We start from the raw sequence: 20,435 nt of genomic DNA on the forward strand, positions 1-20,435 counted from the left end.
CAGAATTAGCTCGTACTGAATCAAGGACAGTTCACTGTATCAAATCATATATAACTCACGAACCAAGTGTTCAGTAACTTACAGATGTGGAGTTGATGACATCTTTAGCAAGGGCGGTGGCAGCGTCCACCTGAACTTTTCCTTCTTTGGTCAGCCTAACAGCCAGCTCCTTGTCTTCTTGAATAGTCCACTTGTTATGCTGTGACAGAAATACAATTATAGATGTACTTATATGCCACTAGAAAATTCCTAAAATTAGCATTTTATATTTAAATGATCGCATAGTTTAAGTGTGCTATATGGTACTAATGCTATCAATCCATTTTCTAAAACAAACATTTCCTTCAAGGTTATATTATACGCTTAAATATAATGTAAAATCACTACCAGTCTTCTTACATTGAACTCCTTTAAGTTCTTATTAATAAGAAAAAGCAGGCGTTTGGTCTTATTAGCTTTGGCAGTAGCTTCATTTACAACATCCTTGGCTTCTTGAAGTCTGGTGCTGTGGTATGATAAGGCTTCTTGTACATTTTTTTGTAAGTCTTTAAATTCTTGCTGTGGTTGCCAGTACTCTTTCTTGATTCGCATAGATAATCTTTCTGCAGTTCTAATGAACACAAAACCACACTCAGTCAACAAAGCTACAAAACAGAAGAGGTCGAAAGTTACAATGTCCCAGGATCATTCTTTTTTGCATTTTGCATTATTTTTCTTTGAGTTTTGTTTCTTTTTTTAAAGTCATGCATGACTCCATAGTATTATAGGAATCACTTGCTCACGATCAAATGTACTCTTTCCAGTTTCTGAAAAACATGTTTGTATCATAGCTAAGTTCATATGAAAGAAAGTGAAGAGCATTCAGAATTTAAGTACAAGTTAGTATAACTTGCTATTAATAGGAAGTATCCTTTCCAGCCTTATATAAGGTAGACTTACCAAAATGAATAAACCTTAAATTGGTTACAATGTTAATTCCATTCAATTCAGTTTTCCTCGTCTACAAGACCAGCACTGGATACTACCTGCATAATTCACAACAGCCTTTTCCATCCTCGTGCCCTACAGCGCCTAAACTGCAGCTCTCAGCATTCCTAACCATTACCATGCTGACTGAGGCTGATTGAATTTGCAGTCCAAAACAGCTGTATGGCATCTAGATGAGGAAGGCTGTTTTGCATACACATTCCTTGCATGTATCACTATGAGCATGCCCAGAAACTAATGAACTTACTTTAGTTCAATAGTGCTATTTTGGTGCAGCTGCTTGAAATGTCTTCCATTCATGATGTTCAACATGACTGGAATCTCCTCTTGTAGTTCCTGAAATGTTCTGTTCGACAGTGGGAAATCAGTGCCTAATGTTTCATTAAGAGATGCTGCCAGTTCCACCAGTACTAAACCAAAAATGAGAAACTCAGTTAGGGGCCTTTTGACTACTTGGCACAAATGCAGCAAAAACTTTTTCAACTGTTATAACCATTTTTAGAGATAAATAAATATTCTCATTCCAAACATATAATAGTCCATTGCTTACCAGCAAGCATGTTACCTTTTATACTTTCCTGTAATGCGTCAATAAATATAGACAATGCTTGGCTCTTGCCCAAAGTTCTTTCTGTGGCATTGTTGAGATGCTCTCCTCTTCCTACTATTCTAGTTAACTTGCATAAAACAAATAGAGATGCTTCTGTTAATGCTGTGCCAAATAATTAAGGGCATGTCTCTAATTTATGCTGAATAATCAAGGGAACTAAGAGCACCTTCCAATATCACCATCCATAGTTCTATCTATACTCAAAGAATGACAGGACTCCAATGAAAGGTGGGAGGAACACAGTGGCCAGGATAGCCTATTTGCCTTGTTCTCCAAAACAGTTAAATGGTCAATTACAGCCATCTAAATGGGGGTTGGGGGTTGTTCTTTTCTGTTCTGTCATGAGAAGAAGAGGCTGTGGCACCATCACGATTCCTCAGAGGATGGCAGTGACTAGTTCCTCTTGTCCTCTCCTCCAGAATGCACCTTCCACCAATCCAGCAAAGGAGGACGACCAGCTTGCACAGAAAGAACTGTACTGACTGCAAGCGTGGGCCACCCAAGGTTGGAATCCCAAACGAAGACTTGGAAGACCTTTCTGAAGTTGAAGCTGGGACTCTGACGTCCTAGTCTTCCAGAAAATGTTAGGAGTCTATAGGACTGAGCACTAATCCTGCTTTCTGGAAATAGACACATCTGATAAGCTGGAAAGATGTGGACATGCAGCCAGATGGGTGATCATATGTGGATGCAGAACAGGGGGTTGGATGGCCTTTTATAGGCCCTTTCCAATTCTACTACTATTCTATTCTTATCAGTTTTTCTTAGTATCAACCAGACCCTTCAGGAACAGTCAAATAATCTGTATATACCAATTTCACATTTCCATAAGAATGTTCCAACAGTATAACTCCCTAAAGTTTCAAAATCTATATAATTTTTCAAAGGCTTAACAGCAATATTGTTTAAAGACCATTCAGCTGACAACATGCTAAGTTCACCTGGTACCATCTTTATTTTCTTTTCAGCACCAGGAGAATTTTTTTAAATTAATACTTAGCACTGTGAATGCTGTTGGCCTTTTAATATTATTGTTATATTGACGTTTTAATTTTTTAATTGTTTTAATACATTTTAACATGTTATATGTGTGTTTGTGTGTGTTTAATATGTGGTTGTTAGCTGCCTAGGAAGGTCTTTTGGCAGTTATAGGCAGCATAAAAATATGTGCTTAAATAAATACATAAACAAACTATGATGGAAAGTAGTAATGGCAGAAGAGTTTTACGTAAATCTTTTCAGTAACTACTATACTAAATACTACCATTATCATTTCCATAGTCAAGAAAAAAAGTTTAATGTATTGGCTGTGACTGATCATCTAACCTCAGTAAAGCCTATAAGCAAACCTCTATAGCCATTTTCCTAATATGGCTTCTGAGATAGGCAAATTTAAACTGGATATTAAAAGAAAAAACATCTACCTCTTTGTGGAACTTGTCTGTACCATGTGATAATGTTACAAGATGGTCATTCATGTTTTCCAGTGAGTTTGTTGGTTCTTCTTTAGCCCAAAAGGAACCCTGGAAGAAAACAAATATGTATTTAAATAATTTTAGCTTAGGCTTCATGGCTTGGAATTAATGTAGTATAGTAGTTAGAGTGCTGGACTGAAACTTGCAAGATTTGGCCAAGAAGCTCATTAGCTGACTTTGGTTCAGTCACTGAATCCCAGCCTAAGCTATCCCAAAGGATTAAATGAAGAACAGACAGGAAAGTCAGAACATAAATGTAATACAAATAAATAAATCGGGTAAGAAGCTGCCATACACTGACGCAGAGCGTTGGTCCAGCTAGTTCAGCTACTGCCTTCCCTCACTGGCTGTGGCTTGCCAGGTGTCAGAGAGCCCTGTAGGAAAATGTGAGGGATTGAGGAGGGGACCTTCAGTGCACAAAGCGCATGCTGCACCACTGAGCTATGGCCCCTCCTTTGAACACCTCTCACCATGAATCTGAATGCAGGTAACTATTTTAGAAATCCGTTTCCTGTAATGCTGCCCCAAGTGCACGCCACAATCCCTACATGGGAGGAAAATGCAAGCACAACCAACAGCTATTTAAATATACTAGCATATTTCAATGAAGTATATTAAAGCATATTATTGATCAAATCCAGCACTGTATCATTAAAGATATGGCATGCAAGACAAATGAAATATTATCAAAATGAAAAGTAAACTGATCTCTAGCCAAGTGCATGCTTTTAATTCAATTAAGATGTTTATGCGATAACATAAACATAAATAATTTTAATTAACAGACAGTTTCTGGGTTCAAATTTGGATTTTCTTTATACATAAAACTAAGTTTGTAATAAGTTTCTTTATACATAAAACTAAGTTTGAGTTTAAACATCTAGCTATGTATACATCACCTCATCTTCAAGAGATGAACTTATTTTAAAATGCTTTGACAATATCTTACAAAAAAGTTACTCCTACACTTAAGACATAAGAATTTATTTTATTTTTTACATTTATGTACTATCCAATAGCCAAAGATCTAATAATGCCAGCGAGATTGAATGTTTCTTTAACTAAGAATGTGTACAGACTGAACATTAAATAGATAATGCAAAATGTTGTCTGGCTCACTTATAATTATAAGAAGCCAGAGGGTCTTCTACAAGGCAAGAGACATGCATACCATCCATAGGGAAGTAACTGCACTTCAATCTGCACTCTCTAATTTGCTATTTCCAGGAATCTTGGAATAGGATCTTCATCACAGTGACTTTTCTGCTTTAAATATGCTAATACACTGATCAAGCAAAGGCTGCAGGCAAACATTATCAGTCCATACTGATTATAGAAACTACTCATATTAAATGGGTCTTACTAAAGCTTGTTCAGCAGAACTATTCATGGTTTGAATGAAACTCCTGACACAGGGGACATACTCCAATCTAAGCTTGGTCACGCTTAATCAATGTCATGATCAATGGAATTTCATTTTGTCAGTCTTTGAATAAGCCCTTTGAAATCAAGTTAGTTACGAGTTCCATTGATTTGAATTGGGCTAATTTAAGACTGGATCTAACCCATTACATATTTCCATTATTCTCATTATTTTATTTGTATATCATGCCTCTTTGACCTAATTTACAGACACACTATGAACACAATGATAAAGCAAAACAAAGAACCTATTCATAAAAGGCAGAACCAAAATTAATCAGTAGCGAACGTACCTTTAACTGTTTTGTAACATTTTCCAAGTCTAAAAGGATCCCATATGGTGCTAGGGTACCACCAGTGAGGTTTACTAAAAGCATGGCTTCATCAAGTTTATCCAGATCATTTAACAATAGTCCTGTGCAGTCATCATCACAAGCTAAGGAAACCATTTCAAAAATACCAGTCTCAGTTAAATAACCATATTTGTACAGATATATGCATTGACCTGCAAATACTGCTAATGCTAAAAAAGGAAGGAAAGAAGTACATAGAAGTTTATTTAAAAAAAACCCAGAAAAGGGATTACTCTTAAACTGGTACCTAAATTATTTATTGATGATACTAATGACTGATCAATAAGAAAAAATATTTATAAGTGGCCTAGGGTAGATTGCGGGCATCTTCTGCAGGGTGCAAGAGGATTAGGGGCATCCTAACCAGATGCAAGCTGTATCTGTGCTCCTCCCATCTTGCAAAGCAGTGGCCATGGGCTTCCAATTTCAGCAGTCTGAGTGTTTTGGAAGTGGAGAGAAGGAAGCAGGGACACCACAAGGATATGTTGCATCATGCCCACCCTGAGAATGCCCCCAAAAGCCCTTCTTCCCAGTTAATCTGACCTTGGAGGAGCAGCCAGTACAGTTCTTTTCTCACCAGCTGCAGTGTAGAGAGGGATTCCAAGCTCAGGTGTTCAGCTAGAAGGCCAGTGTCTTCCCACCAGCAATCTGAAAAATCCTATGGTTGTCTAGAAGCTGCCTAGCAGCCAAAGAATTGCACAGCTATGTCCTTATCTAGATAACACTCCTCCATGGAAAGAGCCAAGAGATCATAAAAGAACATATGCAAGGGAGCATTTAAAAGTTGCCAAAGAAAATCCACAATTTTGGCATGCTCTCATATCTGCCACAAAAATAGCCATTCTCAGAAAGACATTGAAGTAGAGTTGTCAAATCATACATTAAACATATTTACTGGAAAAGTCAATGTTGTTAACCCCAGTAGAACTTGCTTCTTAGAAAGCATGTTCAGGATTGCAACAGGGGTGGTGCTGGAGTCTTTCCAGTTTATTGTGCTGGATGACCATGGGTTTGCCTAAACTCATGTATGGGCCTACATATTCAACAGTGCATACCCTGGATCTGATTTTCCTCGGTTGGGCAGAATGATGATAACTTGGAAGTGGAGGAACCTTCTATTGTTCCTTGTCACAAAGTGGTCACTGCCTGACTGAGTGGGACTCGAAAGGTCTCCAGGGGAAGGGGGCTAATTAAGATTCCCCATGAGGCTGACAAATCCTGCCTTATGAAGCTGATCAATCCAGATAGTTTCCTCTGTTCTACCACTATCAGAGGCATGTTCAGGCAATGGACTTCTCAGTGACTTCCCAAGGCACTCAAACTCCCTACTGAGTGAGGCTAAATTACCGTATTTTTCCATGTATAAGACAATATTTTTTCTTTAAAATATTTACCTAAAAATGGAGGGGCGTCTTATATACGGGGGACCGAGAGGAGAACTGCAGGTATGCTCGTGGGGATGGGGAGACTGACATGATCGCAAGCGTGCTCGGGGGGTTGCAAGGTGGCAGGCGCGTGCACACAGCAGCTTGCTCACTCGGAGATCGGTAAGAAAAGTGGGGGGCATCCTATACATGAGGGCGTCTTATAGATGGTAAAATACGGTAGCTCCCTCTCTGTTGTCTTTCTGCTGGCCGACAAATAAGTTGTTATTCAGTCAAGCATTTAACATGTAATCTGATCTGTTTGATTGGCCACGTGTTGTCTATTTCTTTTACTGTCACATTTTAAATTGGTTTGTAGCGCATCGGTTTTTATACTCTCTTTATTTTTTTGTTTTTAAATGGTATTTTATTACTTTAGCTGCTTTGAACACTGTTTTGTGTGGAAAGGTGATATGTAAGTTAAATTAACAACAACCATATCCAAGTATTATCATAGCACACCTGTCCATGCATGTCCTCTACTACGCTTTTAAAAAATATTGTGCAAATGGCACTCACATAGGCATTCGTTTCCCACATGAATGTGTCTTGACTCGCACTGATCACACAGCTGCCCTGTCACACCTTGCTTGCAGGTACATTGCCCAGAGAGATGATGGCAGTTGCTGTGGACAGAGCCACTTGGGTTGCACTGACACCGCTGACAGGTGCCACCGGGTGCTTTAGGATCTCCATAATAACTTGGGGAACATCTAGGGAGAAAGAAAAGAAAATTAGCTTTCTTTACTGTCCAGGAATTGAAACTTTTAGGATCTGCCAGGGGTAGGGAACAACAGAGGCCTTAGGAGCCCTACTGCCACTCCCTCAAATGCCCTGTTAGGCAAATGATGCCAGGGCAGGGCCCCGAGTGTGCCATCAGGATGGGGGCCCACCCCTGATCACCAGTTTCTGGATCAAGTGGAAATGCAAAGGACAAGTAATGCATTTTCTGCTGGTACAGCACTTGGGAGGGGGAGTCGTGCAGAAAGTAAGGGAAATCCCATTGTTATCTCTGAGCACAGATCAGCAATGAGAAAGGGAAGTCCTCTCTTCATCTTCTCCCAAATCCTTGGTAGTCTCCAAGCCAGGGAGGATACAGGGCCCACACAGGAAGTCCAAGGTTGCCTGAAGCAGGACATTTCCCTTCCCTAAAATAGGGGTGGCTCTTAGCTGACCTAACCTGAATAGAGCACCACCAAAAGTGCTCACCTTTTCTTCAAGTCTATATGCACCTGAAGGAAGGTTCTCTGGAAAAACTAGAAAAATATTCAGAGAAGCCACAGGCAGAGTCCTCTTTAAAGAGTTTCATAACTCAAGTGGACTTTTAACCATGATACACTAGGCAACAAGGAGATGGGAGTGCAGCATTGGGACAGATGATGTCATCTCTGATTGGAATGAAAAAACCCAGTCAATGCCTCTTTAACAATCCGATTCGGTTTCTCAATTCTTAAGCGGCCATGTGTTATTCTGTGGAACACTCAACAAAACAGACAACATTCTACAAGGTCACAACCTTGCTCCCTACCGCATCTATTAAACTGATGCCATACATTTAGATTCAGATAATACATACACCATTCGGATCCCAGGGACAGAAGACATTTGCTGCAAACCTCTTATTGGGTCCATGTACCTCACCTTTCACAGTATTGTCCCTCATATCCAGCGATGCAAGCATCACAGAGAAAGTCATTAACACCTTTCATAATGCATGTGGCACTAAAGCTTGAAAAAAGAAAAAGATTAAGAAATTTTAAAGAGAACACATGTATTGCACTGAAAGTTTTCTTCACAGAGATGACTGGGATATAATGTTCTCTTTGACATGTTTTCTGTGTGAAGGATTTGATACAATACTGGTGGCTTCAAGAGATATTGTCTAAGAAAAGATTTGTCATTTGATTCTACCAACTGTACAGACTAGCTTTTAGAGGGATAAATACATAATCCACAATGTACATTTATCAGTATGACCTTGGTCTGGCCACAAGATTAGCCATTTCACCATACAGTTAACTAAAACCAAACATAGTACTAGAATAATTTTTTTGGACAAGGGATTAAAAAATAGGTGTACTGAACACCCTTAGAAATACAGCTAACAATGGCTTTCATCATTGCTGCAGTACAGCTGAGCAACAGTAGTTTCAACAATAGTAATTATTAAAGACATCCAAGTTAATATTTAGTTACCTCCCAGGGCTCGTTCTTGGACATGCACACAGAGAACAATCATTGACAGATCCAGTCACTTTGCCATAATAGCCTGGAGCACAAACACTGCAGTGTTCCCCAGCTGTATTGTCTCTGCATTCCTAGTAGGAAACAGCATGAGAATTTTAACATGGAAGCAAGTGCCGTGGCAAAAAAATATATTTTTTAAAGCAATTTTTAAAAATCTACCCAGCTGATAAGCAGTATCCAGCAGTGCCACTCTGCTCATGGCATATTGATTAAATGCTGGTAGAAGCAAACTCTAGCACTGAACCAATAGCATACAGTGGAAGAATGAGTTTTCTGGAAATATTTATCTCAAGAGGTCACTTACACTGATAGTACATCAACAGCATAAGGAGAACAGCAGTGTTGGATACTACCAAGTAAATATTCAGTGCATTGTTAACCATGGATTCAGCCAAGAGATGTTGTGCAGCTGACAAAATGGAGCATCTTTATTCATTTGACATATATGAGGAAAGAAAAGAAGCTGAAATAGAGCAGCATTTGGCTCTCTCCCTCCCTCCCTTTACACACAAACACACATACACACATAGTAACCATAAAATAAAAGGTAAGAGCAAGTAAGCCCATCTTGTCAAGGATATTCAACAGTGCAGTTGCAATACTCTAAACCAGTGATGGAGAACCTTTTAGAGACCAAGTGCCCAAACGGCAACCCAAAACCCACTTATTTATCTCAAAGTGCCAACAAAACAATACACCCAAAAACCTGAGGTTTTAGTTTAGAAAAAACACCTCACAGCCAGTCCAAGCAAATAGATATATGTATATCCTTGGCATATATATCCTTGGCAGCACACTGACTGGCCATGCAAAATCTCAGAGTTGCGGCTTGTGACATCATCACCTGGCGCCACTACTTCTTTCTGAGCTTGCGCATGGTCCCTATGCACGCTGTTATCAGATCCTCGGCTGCTGGGGAAATGCTGGGGCAATTTGAATCACATGCTGACAGACAGGGCTCCGCATACCCACGGTGTCAGGCATGCCATAGGTTCGCCACCATTGGCCTAACCCTACCCTGGTGCACTTCACTGACCCTATTATAGGCTAAAGGTCCATGGAAAAGAGGACGATTTTTAAAAAGCCTTCCTTGAGTAGCTTTTTCTACCCAGGGAATCATTGCTGCCCGTTCTAAACACATCCCAACCATCAAACCATGACAGAACACCTCATTTTCCTAACCTTTCCCTGATGTAGACCACTAACCCTAATACAGGGCTAAAGTTCCATAGAAATGAGGGAGATTTAGAAAAAGCCTTCCTTGAGCAGCTTTTTCTGCACAGCTCAACATTGCTGCCATTCTAAACACATTCCAACTATCAAAACCTTGCCAGGACACCTCGTTTGTCTAATCGCAACCCTACCCTGGTGCACACCCGTAACCCTAATACAGGGCTAAAATTCCATAGAAAAGAGAGTGATTTCAAAAACAAAAACAAAAAAACCGTTCCTTAAGTAGCTTTTTCTACACAGCTCAACATTTCAGCCTATTCTAAACACATTCCAACCATCACAATCACGTTTTTCTCACCCTAACCCAGTGATGGTCAACCTTTTAGAGAGCAAGTGCCCAAACTGCAACCCCAAACCCACTCACTTATCACAAAGTTCCAACACTACAATAAAACCTCAAAACTGAGGTTTTAGTTTAGAAAAAACAACTCACAGCCAGTCCAAGCAAGTACATATAACCTTGGCAGCGCACTGACCGGCCATGCGAAAGCTTGGATGAGTCGTGGCTAATGAGTTGCAGCTTGTGACATCATTGCCTGGCTCCGCTACTCCTTTCCGTGAATGCACCTGGCCCATACGTGCGCTATTTTCCGATACTCGGCTGCTGGGGCAATGCTGGGGTGACTTGGCCCATGTGCCAACAGAGAGGGCTCTGTGTGCCTGCTGTGGCACACGTGCTATAGGTTCACCACCACTGCTCTAGACTCAAGGTTTCCTGACAAATGATCAAGCAATGTTAATTTTTAAATCCAGAGCTAAAATTTTAGTTGATAAGGAGAGCCATACAAGACATGCTTAGAAAAAAAGTCCCACTGGATTCAGAAGGATTTGCTTTCTCTGCCAAATTAAGTATTTCCTTGTGCCTAAGTTTACTTTTTCCCTCTTACCCACTCCAGTTCCAAATCCCCTTTTCCTTGCGTATTGTATATTTTAATTTGAAAACCAGCAAACAGAAGCTGTCTTACTTGATGCTGTTTTTATTGATCATCTGTAAGCCACTCTGGGAGCTTGTTCAGGTGAAGAGTAGCGTAAACATGCTTTAAAAAGCAATCATGCTTCCAAATGCAATGCCCGCCACCAATTAATCTGGCAACGCTTGCAGTGACATTTACTATCTGTGCAGTATCAGAAAGATGTTCGCACATTTTCATTTTTAATTTTGGAATTGAATGGCTTCATATGTTCTCATTCCTAGGGTTTTCTCCCCTCTTTTTTAAGTAGTTCAAGTTCTCATGCACTGAAACTGACAAAACAAAACTAGCAACAGGGCTTCACCTACCAAACACGTTCCTGTATCCGGATCACAAGAGTCACTGTGGTTGTTGCACTGGCACGGCAAACAAAGAGGGAATAGTGAAGGAATTTTGTGTGAGTTTTTGTCTCTGTGTTTCTCTCTATAGTACCCTGGTGCACAATCCTACACAAAGGGAAAGTGTGGTACATGAATTAAAAACAGAACTGGAATGGCTTGCTGAGAAGGCAATCTTAGCCAAGAAACATGCTTTCCCATAATTAAATCCCTCACGAAGCCATAACATACCTGACATGAAAGTCCTGCATAGCCTGTAGGGCACAGGCATTCCTCAATGTGATGTGCCTTTTCTCCACCAAAGAGTACATCTTCAGCTTTCATTGCAATCTCCATGGAGACATTTGAAATTCTACAAGACATTCACAAAAAACTATTTTTTTAGGATTTTTTAAAATATTTAGCCTGTATGCTGTGGCTCTTTTTAATATTTTTAAAGATGCTTAATTCATTATGTTTCAATTGGTTTTTAATGTGTTTTTACTCAGTATGTTTTATGCATTGTAAGCTGTCTAGGAAGGCCTCAGCAATCACAGGCAGCCTAGAAATACATGTAAATAAAAATAAATAAAACTGGTAATAGAATGATGTACTTTTACCAAACTCAGGCTGCAAAGTTGACTGTTTACAACCTTTCATTCATTGGGATAGCTTATTATGTAAATATTTTGGCCTACACGATGTTGGTACAAATGTTTTTTATTTGGATTTTTCTATTACGCTCTGAGCCACTCAGAGAGTCCTTGGCTTTGGGGTAGCATACAAATGCAATCATTCAATCAATCAATCAAAGATGCAGAGCTAAATTAAACTTTTGTGCTTCTAGAGTAGCAGCAGGAAATTCATTATCATGAAGGTCTAAAACAGCCTTCCCAACCTGGTGATCATGCCAGGGCTGCTGGTAGGAGTTGGAAACCAAAACACTTCAAGGCAATTGACTGGGAAAACTACTGCAGAGCAGGATGTACAGCACTCTGGATGTTGCTGGATTCCAATTCCCATCATTTCTTTTTCCCACTGATTATGCTGACTGGGGCTGATAAGAGTTGCAGCCTTAAATCTGAAGGGCCACAGGTTCACCACCTCGGATCTAGAGCCGGCTCCAAAATTACTTGTATAACCCTTCATGTTTTGCTTTCCCTTATTTCAATTCTATAGACTAAGAGTTATAACATCCACTCATAAAGACCACTATTGACCAATTTAGCCCTTATTTTCCCAGGAAATAGTATAAAACTCGGACATCCTGCAAGCATTGCCCCACTATGGTGAGGCCTTCTCAGTTTCCGCTTCCAACTTCAGAGCAGTGTGAATCATGGTGCTCTGAAGGCAGCTCAGGGGAATAGCCCTTGAGAACCACCCATAATACAGTCATGTTTTTACTACCCATGGTTTATGAAAAGTTGCCCATACTTTACAAGGAAGTTTTACCTGCTTTGCTGTAATCCTTGACCATATGATGCCTTTATAAGAATGTACTCTACATTACTCAGCACTGACATAAAGTCAGAATGTGAAACAGATTCATCAGAAACGGAATTGAAATATTTCCAGGCACTCTATGAAGTAAGAAAAATACATTTAAATAAAGTATGTACACCTGTTTGATGCAGTTTTATTTTGGATTATTGCCAAGGAATGCATTTTATGAGCACAAAACTATGGAAGGATGACAGAGGGTGACAACAAGCCTCTTTTATACTTGTAAGAGGGAACTAAGCAGTTTTCATGGCACTCTTGTCTCCACTGGCACTCTGAACCTGTCAGTGGACACACGAACTGATCTGTAGGCTGTTGCTGCTCTAACCTGCTCCTGTGCCTAGACTTGAAAGGCACTGAAAAGAAGGCATTTTCAGATTGGCCCATGCCATGACTTGAATCCAAAGGTTCCAAGGTTCTTGGATCTACTAGCAGGATCCCTCATCTGCTCACACAGGCGCTCTTTCCAATCTAGAGGAAGAGCACTGCTTGAGAAAAGTAACCCATATCCAGAACCTATATTCTTTTGCAAGCCCTTTTTATGTCCCGGTGGAATTTATATGCCCATGCCTTCTCTCTTTAACATATACTGCAACACATCCATGATGCTATGACACGGCACTGCAACAAGTCTTTCACTAGTAATTGTGCTAGAGCTTGTGGCTATTTCTCTTGATGGCTCTTTGGAGCTTTCATCCTCACTACCTAAACATTTCCAAGCCAAGTATTCCTCCACCATTCATGCACAGTTTCAATATGCATCCTAGGACTGCTTCCCAGATTACACATGCATGGTCTGATACAAAATGGAACCATACTGCATAAACTCCCAAACAGTCCTAAAACAAACATTCAATGAGTTCCAAACAAACAGGTAAAGAAGCAGCTTTTACACAAAGAGCTTCTTGCTAGAATAGCCTTTACTCACCTAACAGAAACATTTTATTCTCACCTCCATCATTACTACTTCTATGTCTTGTCTTACTCTATTTTCTGGTGCAGGGATGTCCACACAGATTACTTGTTTACTGTTACGACCCCCTTTCATCAGGACTTGGGGTTCCAAATTTGAGCTTCCAATGCCATCCAAAGCATAAAAGGCTGCTGAATATTTCAATTTTCCACCATAGGCCATGAGCTGCAGGAGTGATTAATTATTAAATGTAGGTTTCACAGATGTTCCCCAGAGACTCTCCACTAAAATCTAGAATCCCTTCTTTACTTTGCATTTACTCTGAAATGCAATTTCCAGACTTCATCTTTGTTTTGATTATAGTCACAATGTCTGTGTTTGCACGTCACACTAAACTCTGGTTTAGCATCCAGCAGGAAAGAACAGCAGGGAGATGCTGCTTCCCTTTCTACTTCTCCTGCATGGATGACAGAAGAATTCAGAAGTTTCCACTGCAGTTTTTAGGGAGTAATCCTAGGAATGTTTGGACAGAATCCTACAACCTCCAACCATTAAACTTGGGTCATTTGAGAATAGCTATGATTAATATTAAGCACACTATTATAAATGTAAGAGCTTTGCTTTGAAAATACCCTGTTCTTTGAGGTAAAGAATACAAATATTAAAATTATCAACACAATTTTCCCACACTTTTTCTAGACTTGTTTTCATTTCCTTTTGAATTCTCAGATGAGTGGTGGACTGATTCCCAGAAAACGCAGCAATGATCAAAAATTCTCACAATGTTTACCTTGTTTCCCTGAAACTGATCTGGTAACTTCCAGTAATATGGCTCTGCCTTCAAGTGTTGTCTGACTTTTGTGGCATCCATTAAGGTATCAGGAAACTGGAAGAATATGCCTGCACTGGTTCCAGTGAGGTTACTGTGAGAAACCACATACAAGCCAGCCTGCTGTGGAGCCAGGGTCACCTGCAATGTAAGACGAATAGGTCATTTCACCTTCTAAAACATCCTAGATATTACTTCATACATATTGCCACTTTGAACTTTGGAAGCAATGTTATTAAAATGTGACATGGATCCACATTAGTATAAATTAGCTTCCTGAAGATGGATGACAACCTATTTATGCATCATTATCTTTCCATTGTTAGGTTTTCCTCCACCATTCCCATATATGCTTCACAGGCCAAGTTAAAGCTAACTAGGAAATGGGTTGGGTGAGAACTTGCAGAAAAGAAACAGAGGGTAGTGAAGCTATTTGCATATCTTTGTGTGACAAAACTGGGTGAAAATATAACAGAAACTTGGAAAATAAGAGAAATTGCTTTACTAACCGGAATTCTCACATGGTTCTCTGCTTCTGAACAGAACTGTGACATCCCGGAACAGAAGCATGGAGTGCATCCCAAAGGGTTACTGGCATGAAGAGCAAAGGTCCCAGTTTTGCATTCACTGCAGTGTATTCCAAGCACATTTTCCTGGTGAAGAAATTGTTTGTCAACAGCAGTTGAGTGTGCATCTTAGCATGTACAGGTCCAGCTCATGGCCATGATCAGAAAAGTTAAACAGTCAAAGATGTATGTACACAGCATGGTGAACTAGAGAAAGTCAAACTGAGTCCAGAATGCCCTGTAGTTATACAAGATTGTGGGTTGTGACTCTTTTTGTCCTGCGGAGGAGGGCAGGATGCATTCCGATGGAGCAAAGCTCAGGCTTCCACAGGAGGTGGTTGAAGCCCCATCAGTGAGGGTGTTCAAATGGTAGGCATGTCATGAGTGGAGCCGGCTGGAGCCAGGGGTCAGGCTAGATGGCGCAGAAGACCCCTCCTAACTCATTCTGTTTCTATGTTTCTAAGATCTGAGTGCTGTGCACAATTGCCCCATTACTGCTTGCTTCCACTGAACACTTGAACATACACCATTCATGGTTATGCTTGGGCTCATCCTGTCCCTAAATCTGTTCTTGATATAGCATCTCTCTGCACCTGTACCTAAATATCTATTGTCTTACCTATGCCTCTAAATCATGTCAGCCTCTTCTACTCCTGGCTCTATTTCTGGCCTACCTAATTCAACTTTCCAAAACCTTAATTTAATAAGAGTTTTCCTACAGCTTAAATATCCTGCACACTCAGACTAAGAGATTTTATACCCACAGTGAAAAGCAAAGTTTGCTTTCCACTGAAGCAGCAATACAGGTAATTGCTGTTGTTAGTCACGGAGTCGTGTCCGACCCATCGGGACCCCATGGACAACATTCCTCCAGGCCTTCCTGTCCTCCACCATCCCCTGGAGTCTACTATATACAGGAAATACAAAAGTGATATACCACAATGCTGAAATTATGGGGGAAATGATTTTTGCAAATGTGCTCTAGTCTTTTTTCCTTTCTGTGCATCCCACACTTGTTCTGCTCCTATATTACTTAAACCTGACTTTATTGCCACCACTCACATCCTGAGATCATAGGACAGTCATTTCCATGCTTATTTTCTGTTTTCAATACACTGATGTTACATTTCAGTAACACAAGTTGAATTTGTACATATTAATCCTCCTTTTCTTTTACGGATGCTCTGTGCAATAATATCTGATCATGTACAGAGGAAAATCATTACATGTGAGGGAAAGACAAGTGTGCCAAGAAAAATTAAAAATCGAGAATTACATATCATGTTAATTCTGCTCTGTTCTACCTTGCACACGCACGTGCCAGTTTCCTCTTCACAGCTGCAGATTCCTTGCTGTCGGTCACATGTGCCTGCTTTGCTCCCACGTACATCACAGTCACAAGGAATGCAGTCTGGATAGTCTCTATATCCCAGCGCACACACAGCACAGTCCTGTCCTCCAAATCCTTGCTTGCACTGGCACTGGCCAGTCACTCGATCACACTGCAGACGGACCGAACCCATCTTGCTACAGTTGCAGGCCTGGCAAAAAAAAAATCCCAGAAATCCGCGATTTCACAAGTTCCTACAGTTTAGAAACTTAATTTTGGCAGACTGGAAAAATTTGCCAGCATGTCATGTTTCGAAAGTGATCGTTCTATTCACAAACACCTTTGCACAACATGTGTAATCTGAGCTCTGAACTATGTATTTGCTAAATGAGCCAGATGACTGCTAAGCAGCTGGAGCAAATTGAGCAAGAGACATTACCTTGCTCATTACAAAACGTTTCAAATCTGGTTAGTGGTTGGTGTGATCTCCCTCCATGTAGTGGTTGGTGTGATCTCCCTCCATGGCTCGTTAAACAGCTAAGCCCTTGGAGGAAAAGATCTGATCACAGAGCCTTATCCTTTGGTTTCTTTTCCCAAGATAGGCAACAGCAGTCTTAGGAAGAGAGAAAATGAACGTCTCAATGTTTCGTACCCAAGTGTAGCTAATGGGAGAGAATGATTTGCTTGAACATGGAAAAACTTCATTTTTTAGGAGATGGTAGTTATAAAGAAAAATTTCTTTGCTCTGCAAACTCACCTAGACCCCATCTCAGTGTAATCCTCAGGAATTTCAAACTCTGAATACTTAGAAAATAGGTGGTTTAGTGTTCTGGCTTTTTGAGAATGCAGTTACAAATACTGGACTGTACTGGCCAAATTGTAATGTTAATTAAAAGTATGCTAATAGCTGTTAATGTTAATTAAAAGAAGGCTGAATTGTGTCACTTGATTCTAAAGTGCTAGCTGCTTCACTGCAAAGACATCCCATACCAGGTGAATTCCATGTTCTTTCAAACACAGGTGATTATTCACTTGGGAGCATTGTTCCCATATAGGTCTCATTAATGACCAATAAAGTGCAAGAAACTGCTGTCTATACCCCTCAAATTCAGTTATCAGTGATCAAGTGTTATTTACTATGACAAATTGGTCCAGATGCACCAAAACTGAAGACAGCAGCCCCAAGGGAACCAACACAGGGTGAAAACAGATCTAATACGCAGCATGTTAGAGTGAAAGGACTCACCAAAAAATCCATGTATTTTTTGCAAAATCTCCAACTGTCTTTTGAAACAAGAAATCCCTAGCAAGCACTTTACCTTGCATCCACTCTTTGGATCAAGACCCCAGAAGTGTTCCTCACACAGTTCACATTTTTCTCCTTTGGCATGAGGGGGGCAAATGCATTGTCCAGTGTCTCTGTCACAAGCATCATGCGTATGGGCACAGTTACAAGCTGTAAGAGGGAAACACAGGAAACAAGTAACCTGTTTTGCCACTGCCAATCAACCAAGGGAAAGTCTGACCTTTATCCCGGAAAGTCTTCACACTGAAATTAGTGCCCCACACATATTTCCAAAGTCCCTTCTCATGTCTGAACAGCCACACTGAGAAATCATAGTCCGACCTTCAAGGTACAATGCTGTGGCCTGGCCACAAGCAAACGTTCTTGCAAGTAAAATGCACCAACCCAACACATTATTTCGTTGTTCCTTTTTTGCTGATTTGTCATCTCAGTTTGTTCCTCTTCTGCTTCTTCTATGGGAAGACAATCACAGGCCAGCTTTATACTGATCGGCAGCATGAGTTTTTTTTAAAAAGCCAGACATGTAAGCCTTGACTGCTGTGCCAATAGTAAAGGCAAGTCCATTACCGACGCGTTCCCTCTAGTGCCTATCCCACATGGCAAAAGGGCAAACTGGCCCAGGCACCCTTCTTTTCAGCCCAAGCTGTTATTCAAACAGTGGAATTAATTGGATTCCCATTCCAGACAAAATTCAGATCAGAAGTGTCTGATACAATGTGTCTGACCAGGTTTGGCAAATGCGTGTTCAACAGGCCCACAACAGACCTCTCCTGCAGTTCCAAGAGAATTCACACAGTTTAAGCATCTGTTGCGGCCGGATTAAGGGCTGTTGCTTACATGTGCAGCCGCCATCCTTGAATGCGTAGAACCCAGGAGCACAATGAGTGCACTTCTGCCCGGCCACTCCGGTCACACAGCGACACTGTCCTTCCTCATTACAGTCTTCAGCAACTGAGCCAGCTTTGCTGCAGTTGCAGGGAAGGCAGCCAAATCCAGTGCTTAGGCCATAATATCCAAGCTGTTGGACAGAAAAGAAAAGTGTTCCTGCTGCATTTCATAGTTCACTGAAACAAAAATAAGTCTTTTCTTGTTTTCTTTTTCATCACAGTATGCTATCAGCTCCTGCTGCTTGGCCTGCATAAACATGGTGCAGCCAGGAAAGAGTCCTCCCTTCACAATCTTCCCAGCACACAGAACTGTTGAATGGTACAGTGGCCATCAGAAATCAACAGTAAATATTCATGAAATAAAATTAAATGGCCACTTTGGAAGCCAAAAGTCCCAATACCCATCAAAGGCTGGAAAAATTGCAATATTCAGTCTGTTTAAATGTCAGAGTTCACAAACGTATAACTGAGGCAGGGGGAATGTAGGTTGGATTTCTGAAAATCTTGTTTATGCAACGTTTACTAGCATATGAAAATATTGCAATACTGACCATTTATTAAAAATAGTCAAAATAAATGTTAAAAAGATTTTGTTCTCATATATTGTGAGAGTGTGTGTGTAATTATTGTGAGAGTGCGTGCATGCATGTGTGTGATTCTTGTAAACTGTCTGGAGAGCTTCAGCTGTGGGGAAATGTTGTTGTTGTTAGTCGAGAAGTCGTGTCCGACCCATCGCGACCCCATGGACAACATTCCTCCAGGCCTTCCTGTCCTCCACCGTCCCCGAGTCCACTTAAGCTCATGCCGACTGCTTCAGTGACTCCATCCAGCCACCTCATCCTCTGCCATCCCCTTCTTCTTTTGACATCCCCTTCTTCTTTTGCCATCTATTGTTCCCAGCATTAGGCTCTTCTCCAGGGAGTCCTTCCTTCTCATTAGGTGGCCAAAGTATTTAGTTTCATCTTCAGTATCTGGCCTTCTAAGGAGCAGTCAGGATTGATCTCCTCTAGGACTGACCAGTTTGCTTGCCTTGCGATCCAAGGGACTCTCAGGAGTCTCCTCCAGCACCACAATTCAAAGGCCTCAATCCTTCAGCACTCAGCCTTCCTTATGGTGCAGCTTTCACAGCCATACATTGTAACTGGGAAAACCATAGCCTTGACTATACGCACTTTTGTTGGCAGCATGATGTCTCTGCTTTTTAGTATGCTGTCTAGATTTGCTACAGCTTTCCTCCCCAGGAGCAAGCGTCTTTTAATTTCTTGGCTGCAGCCCCTGTCTGTGGTGATCTTGGAGCCCAGGTGACTAAAATGTGTTACTACCTCCATTTCTACCCCATCTATTTGCCAGGAAGTGAGAGGACCGGATGCCATGATCTTAGTTTTCTTAATGTTGAGTTTCAAGCCAACTTTTGCACTCTCCTCTTTCACCCGCATCAAGAGGCTCTTTAGTTCCTGTTCACTTTCTGCCATTAGAGTGGTATCATCTGCATATCTGAGGTTGTTGCTACTTCTCCCAGCAATCTTAATTCCAACTTGTGATTCATCTAGCCCTGCCTTTCTCATGATGTGCTCTGCATATAAGCTAAATAGGCAGGGCAACAGTTTACAGCCTTGCCAAACTCCTTTCTCAATTTTGAATCAATCAGTGGTTCCGTGTCCAGTTCTCACTGTTGCTTCTTGACCCACATATACTGTAGGTTTCTCAAGAGACAAATACTGTTGTGGTACTGTTGTGATCCACACAATCAAAGGTTTTAGCATAGACAATGAAGCAGATGTTTTCTGGAACTCCCTAGCTTTCTCCATGATCCAGCGTATGTTGGCAATTTGATCTCTAGTTCCTCTCCCTCTTCGAAACCCTGCCTGTGCTTCTGGTAGTTCTCAGTCCACATACTGCTGGAGCCTAGCTTGTAGGATTTTGAGCATAACTTTGCTAGCATGTGAAATGAGAGCAATAGTGCGGTAGTTTGAACATTCTTTGGCATTGCCCTTCTTTGGGATTGGAATGTAAACTGACCTTTTTCCAATCCTGTGGTCACTGTGAATTTTCCAAATTTGCTGGC

At 40.9% G+C, this 20,435-nt stretch overlaps 1 protein-coding gene across 1 annotated transcript in view; it reads right to left on the reverse strand.

Annotated features, from left to right (window-relative positions):
- LAMA1 (laminin subunit alpha 1) overlaps positions 1-20,435 on the reverse strand; it is a 106,996-nt gene that overhangs the window by 35,508 nt on the left and 51,053 nt on the right. The window contains exons 22-39 of the mRNA XM_044426272.1: positions 18,321-18,501; positions 17,497-17,633; positions 16,152-16,388; positions 14,791-14,934; positions 14,243-14,422; positions 13,492-13,677; positions 12,492-12,619; positions 11,292-11,412; positions 11,031-11,168; positions 8,468-8,589; positions 7,913-7,999; positions 6,791-6,984; positions 4,788-4,930; positions 3,022-3,120; positions 1,553-1,664; positions 1,235-1,397; positions 400-610; positions 83-199 (exon numbers count right to left, since the gene is read on the reverse strand). Of these exons, the coding sequence (XP_044282207.1) occupies positions 83-199; positions 400-610; positions 1,235-1,397; positions 1,553-1,664; positions 3,022-3,120; positions 4,788-4,930; positions 6,791-6,984; positions 7,913-7,999; positions 8,468-8,589; positions 11,031-11,168; positions 11,292-11,412; positions 12,492-12,619; positions 13,492-13,677; positions 14,243-14,422; positions 14,791-14,934; positions 16,152-16,388; positions 17,497-17,633; positions 18,321-18,501 (2,700 nt within the window). The remainder of the gene's footprint in view (positions 1-82; positions 200-399; positions 611-1,234; positions 1,398-1,552; positions 1,665-3,021; positions 3,121-4,787; positions 4,931-6,790; positions 6,985-7,912; positions 8,000-8,467; positions 8,590-11,030; positions 11,169-11,291; positions 11,413-12,491; positions 12,620-13,491; positions 13,678-14,242; positions 14,423-14,790; positions 14,935-16,151; positions 16,389-17,496; positions 17,634-18,320; positions 18,502-20,435) is intronic.

Source organism: Varanus komodoensis, unplaced genomic scaffold (assembly GCF_004798865.1).
Source record: "Varanus komodoensis strain SLA01 unplaced genomic scaffold, ASM479886v1 scaffold17, whole genome shotgun sequence".
NCBI lineage: Eukaryota > Metazoa > Chordata > Lepidosauria > Squamata > Varanidae > Varanus > Varanus komodoensis.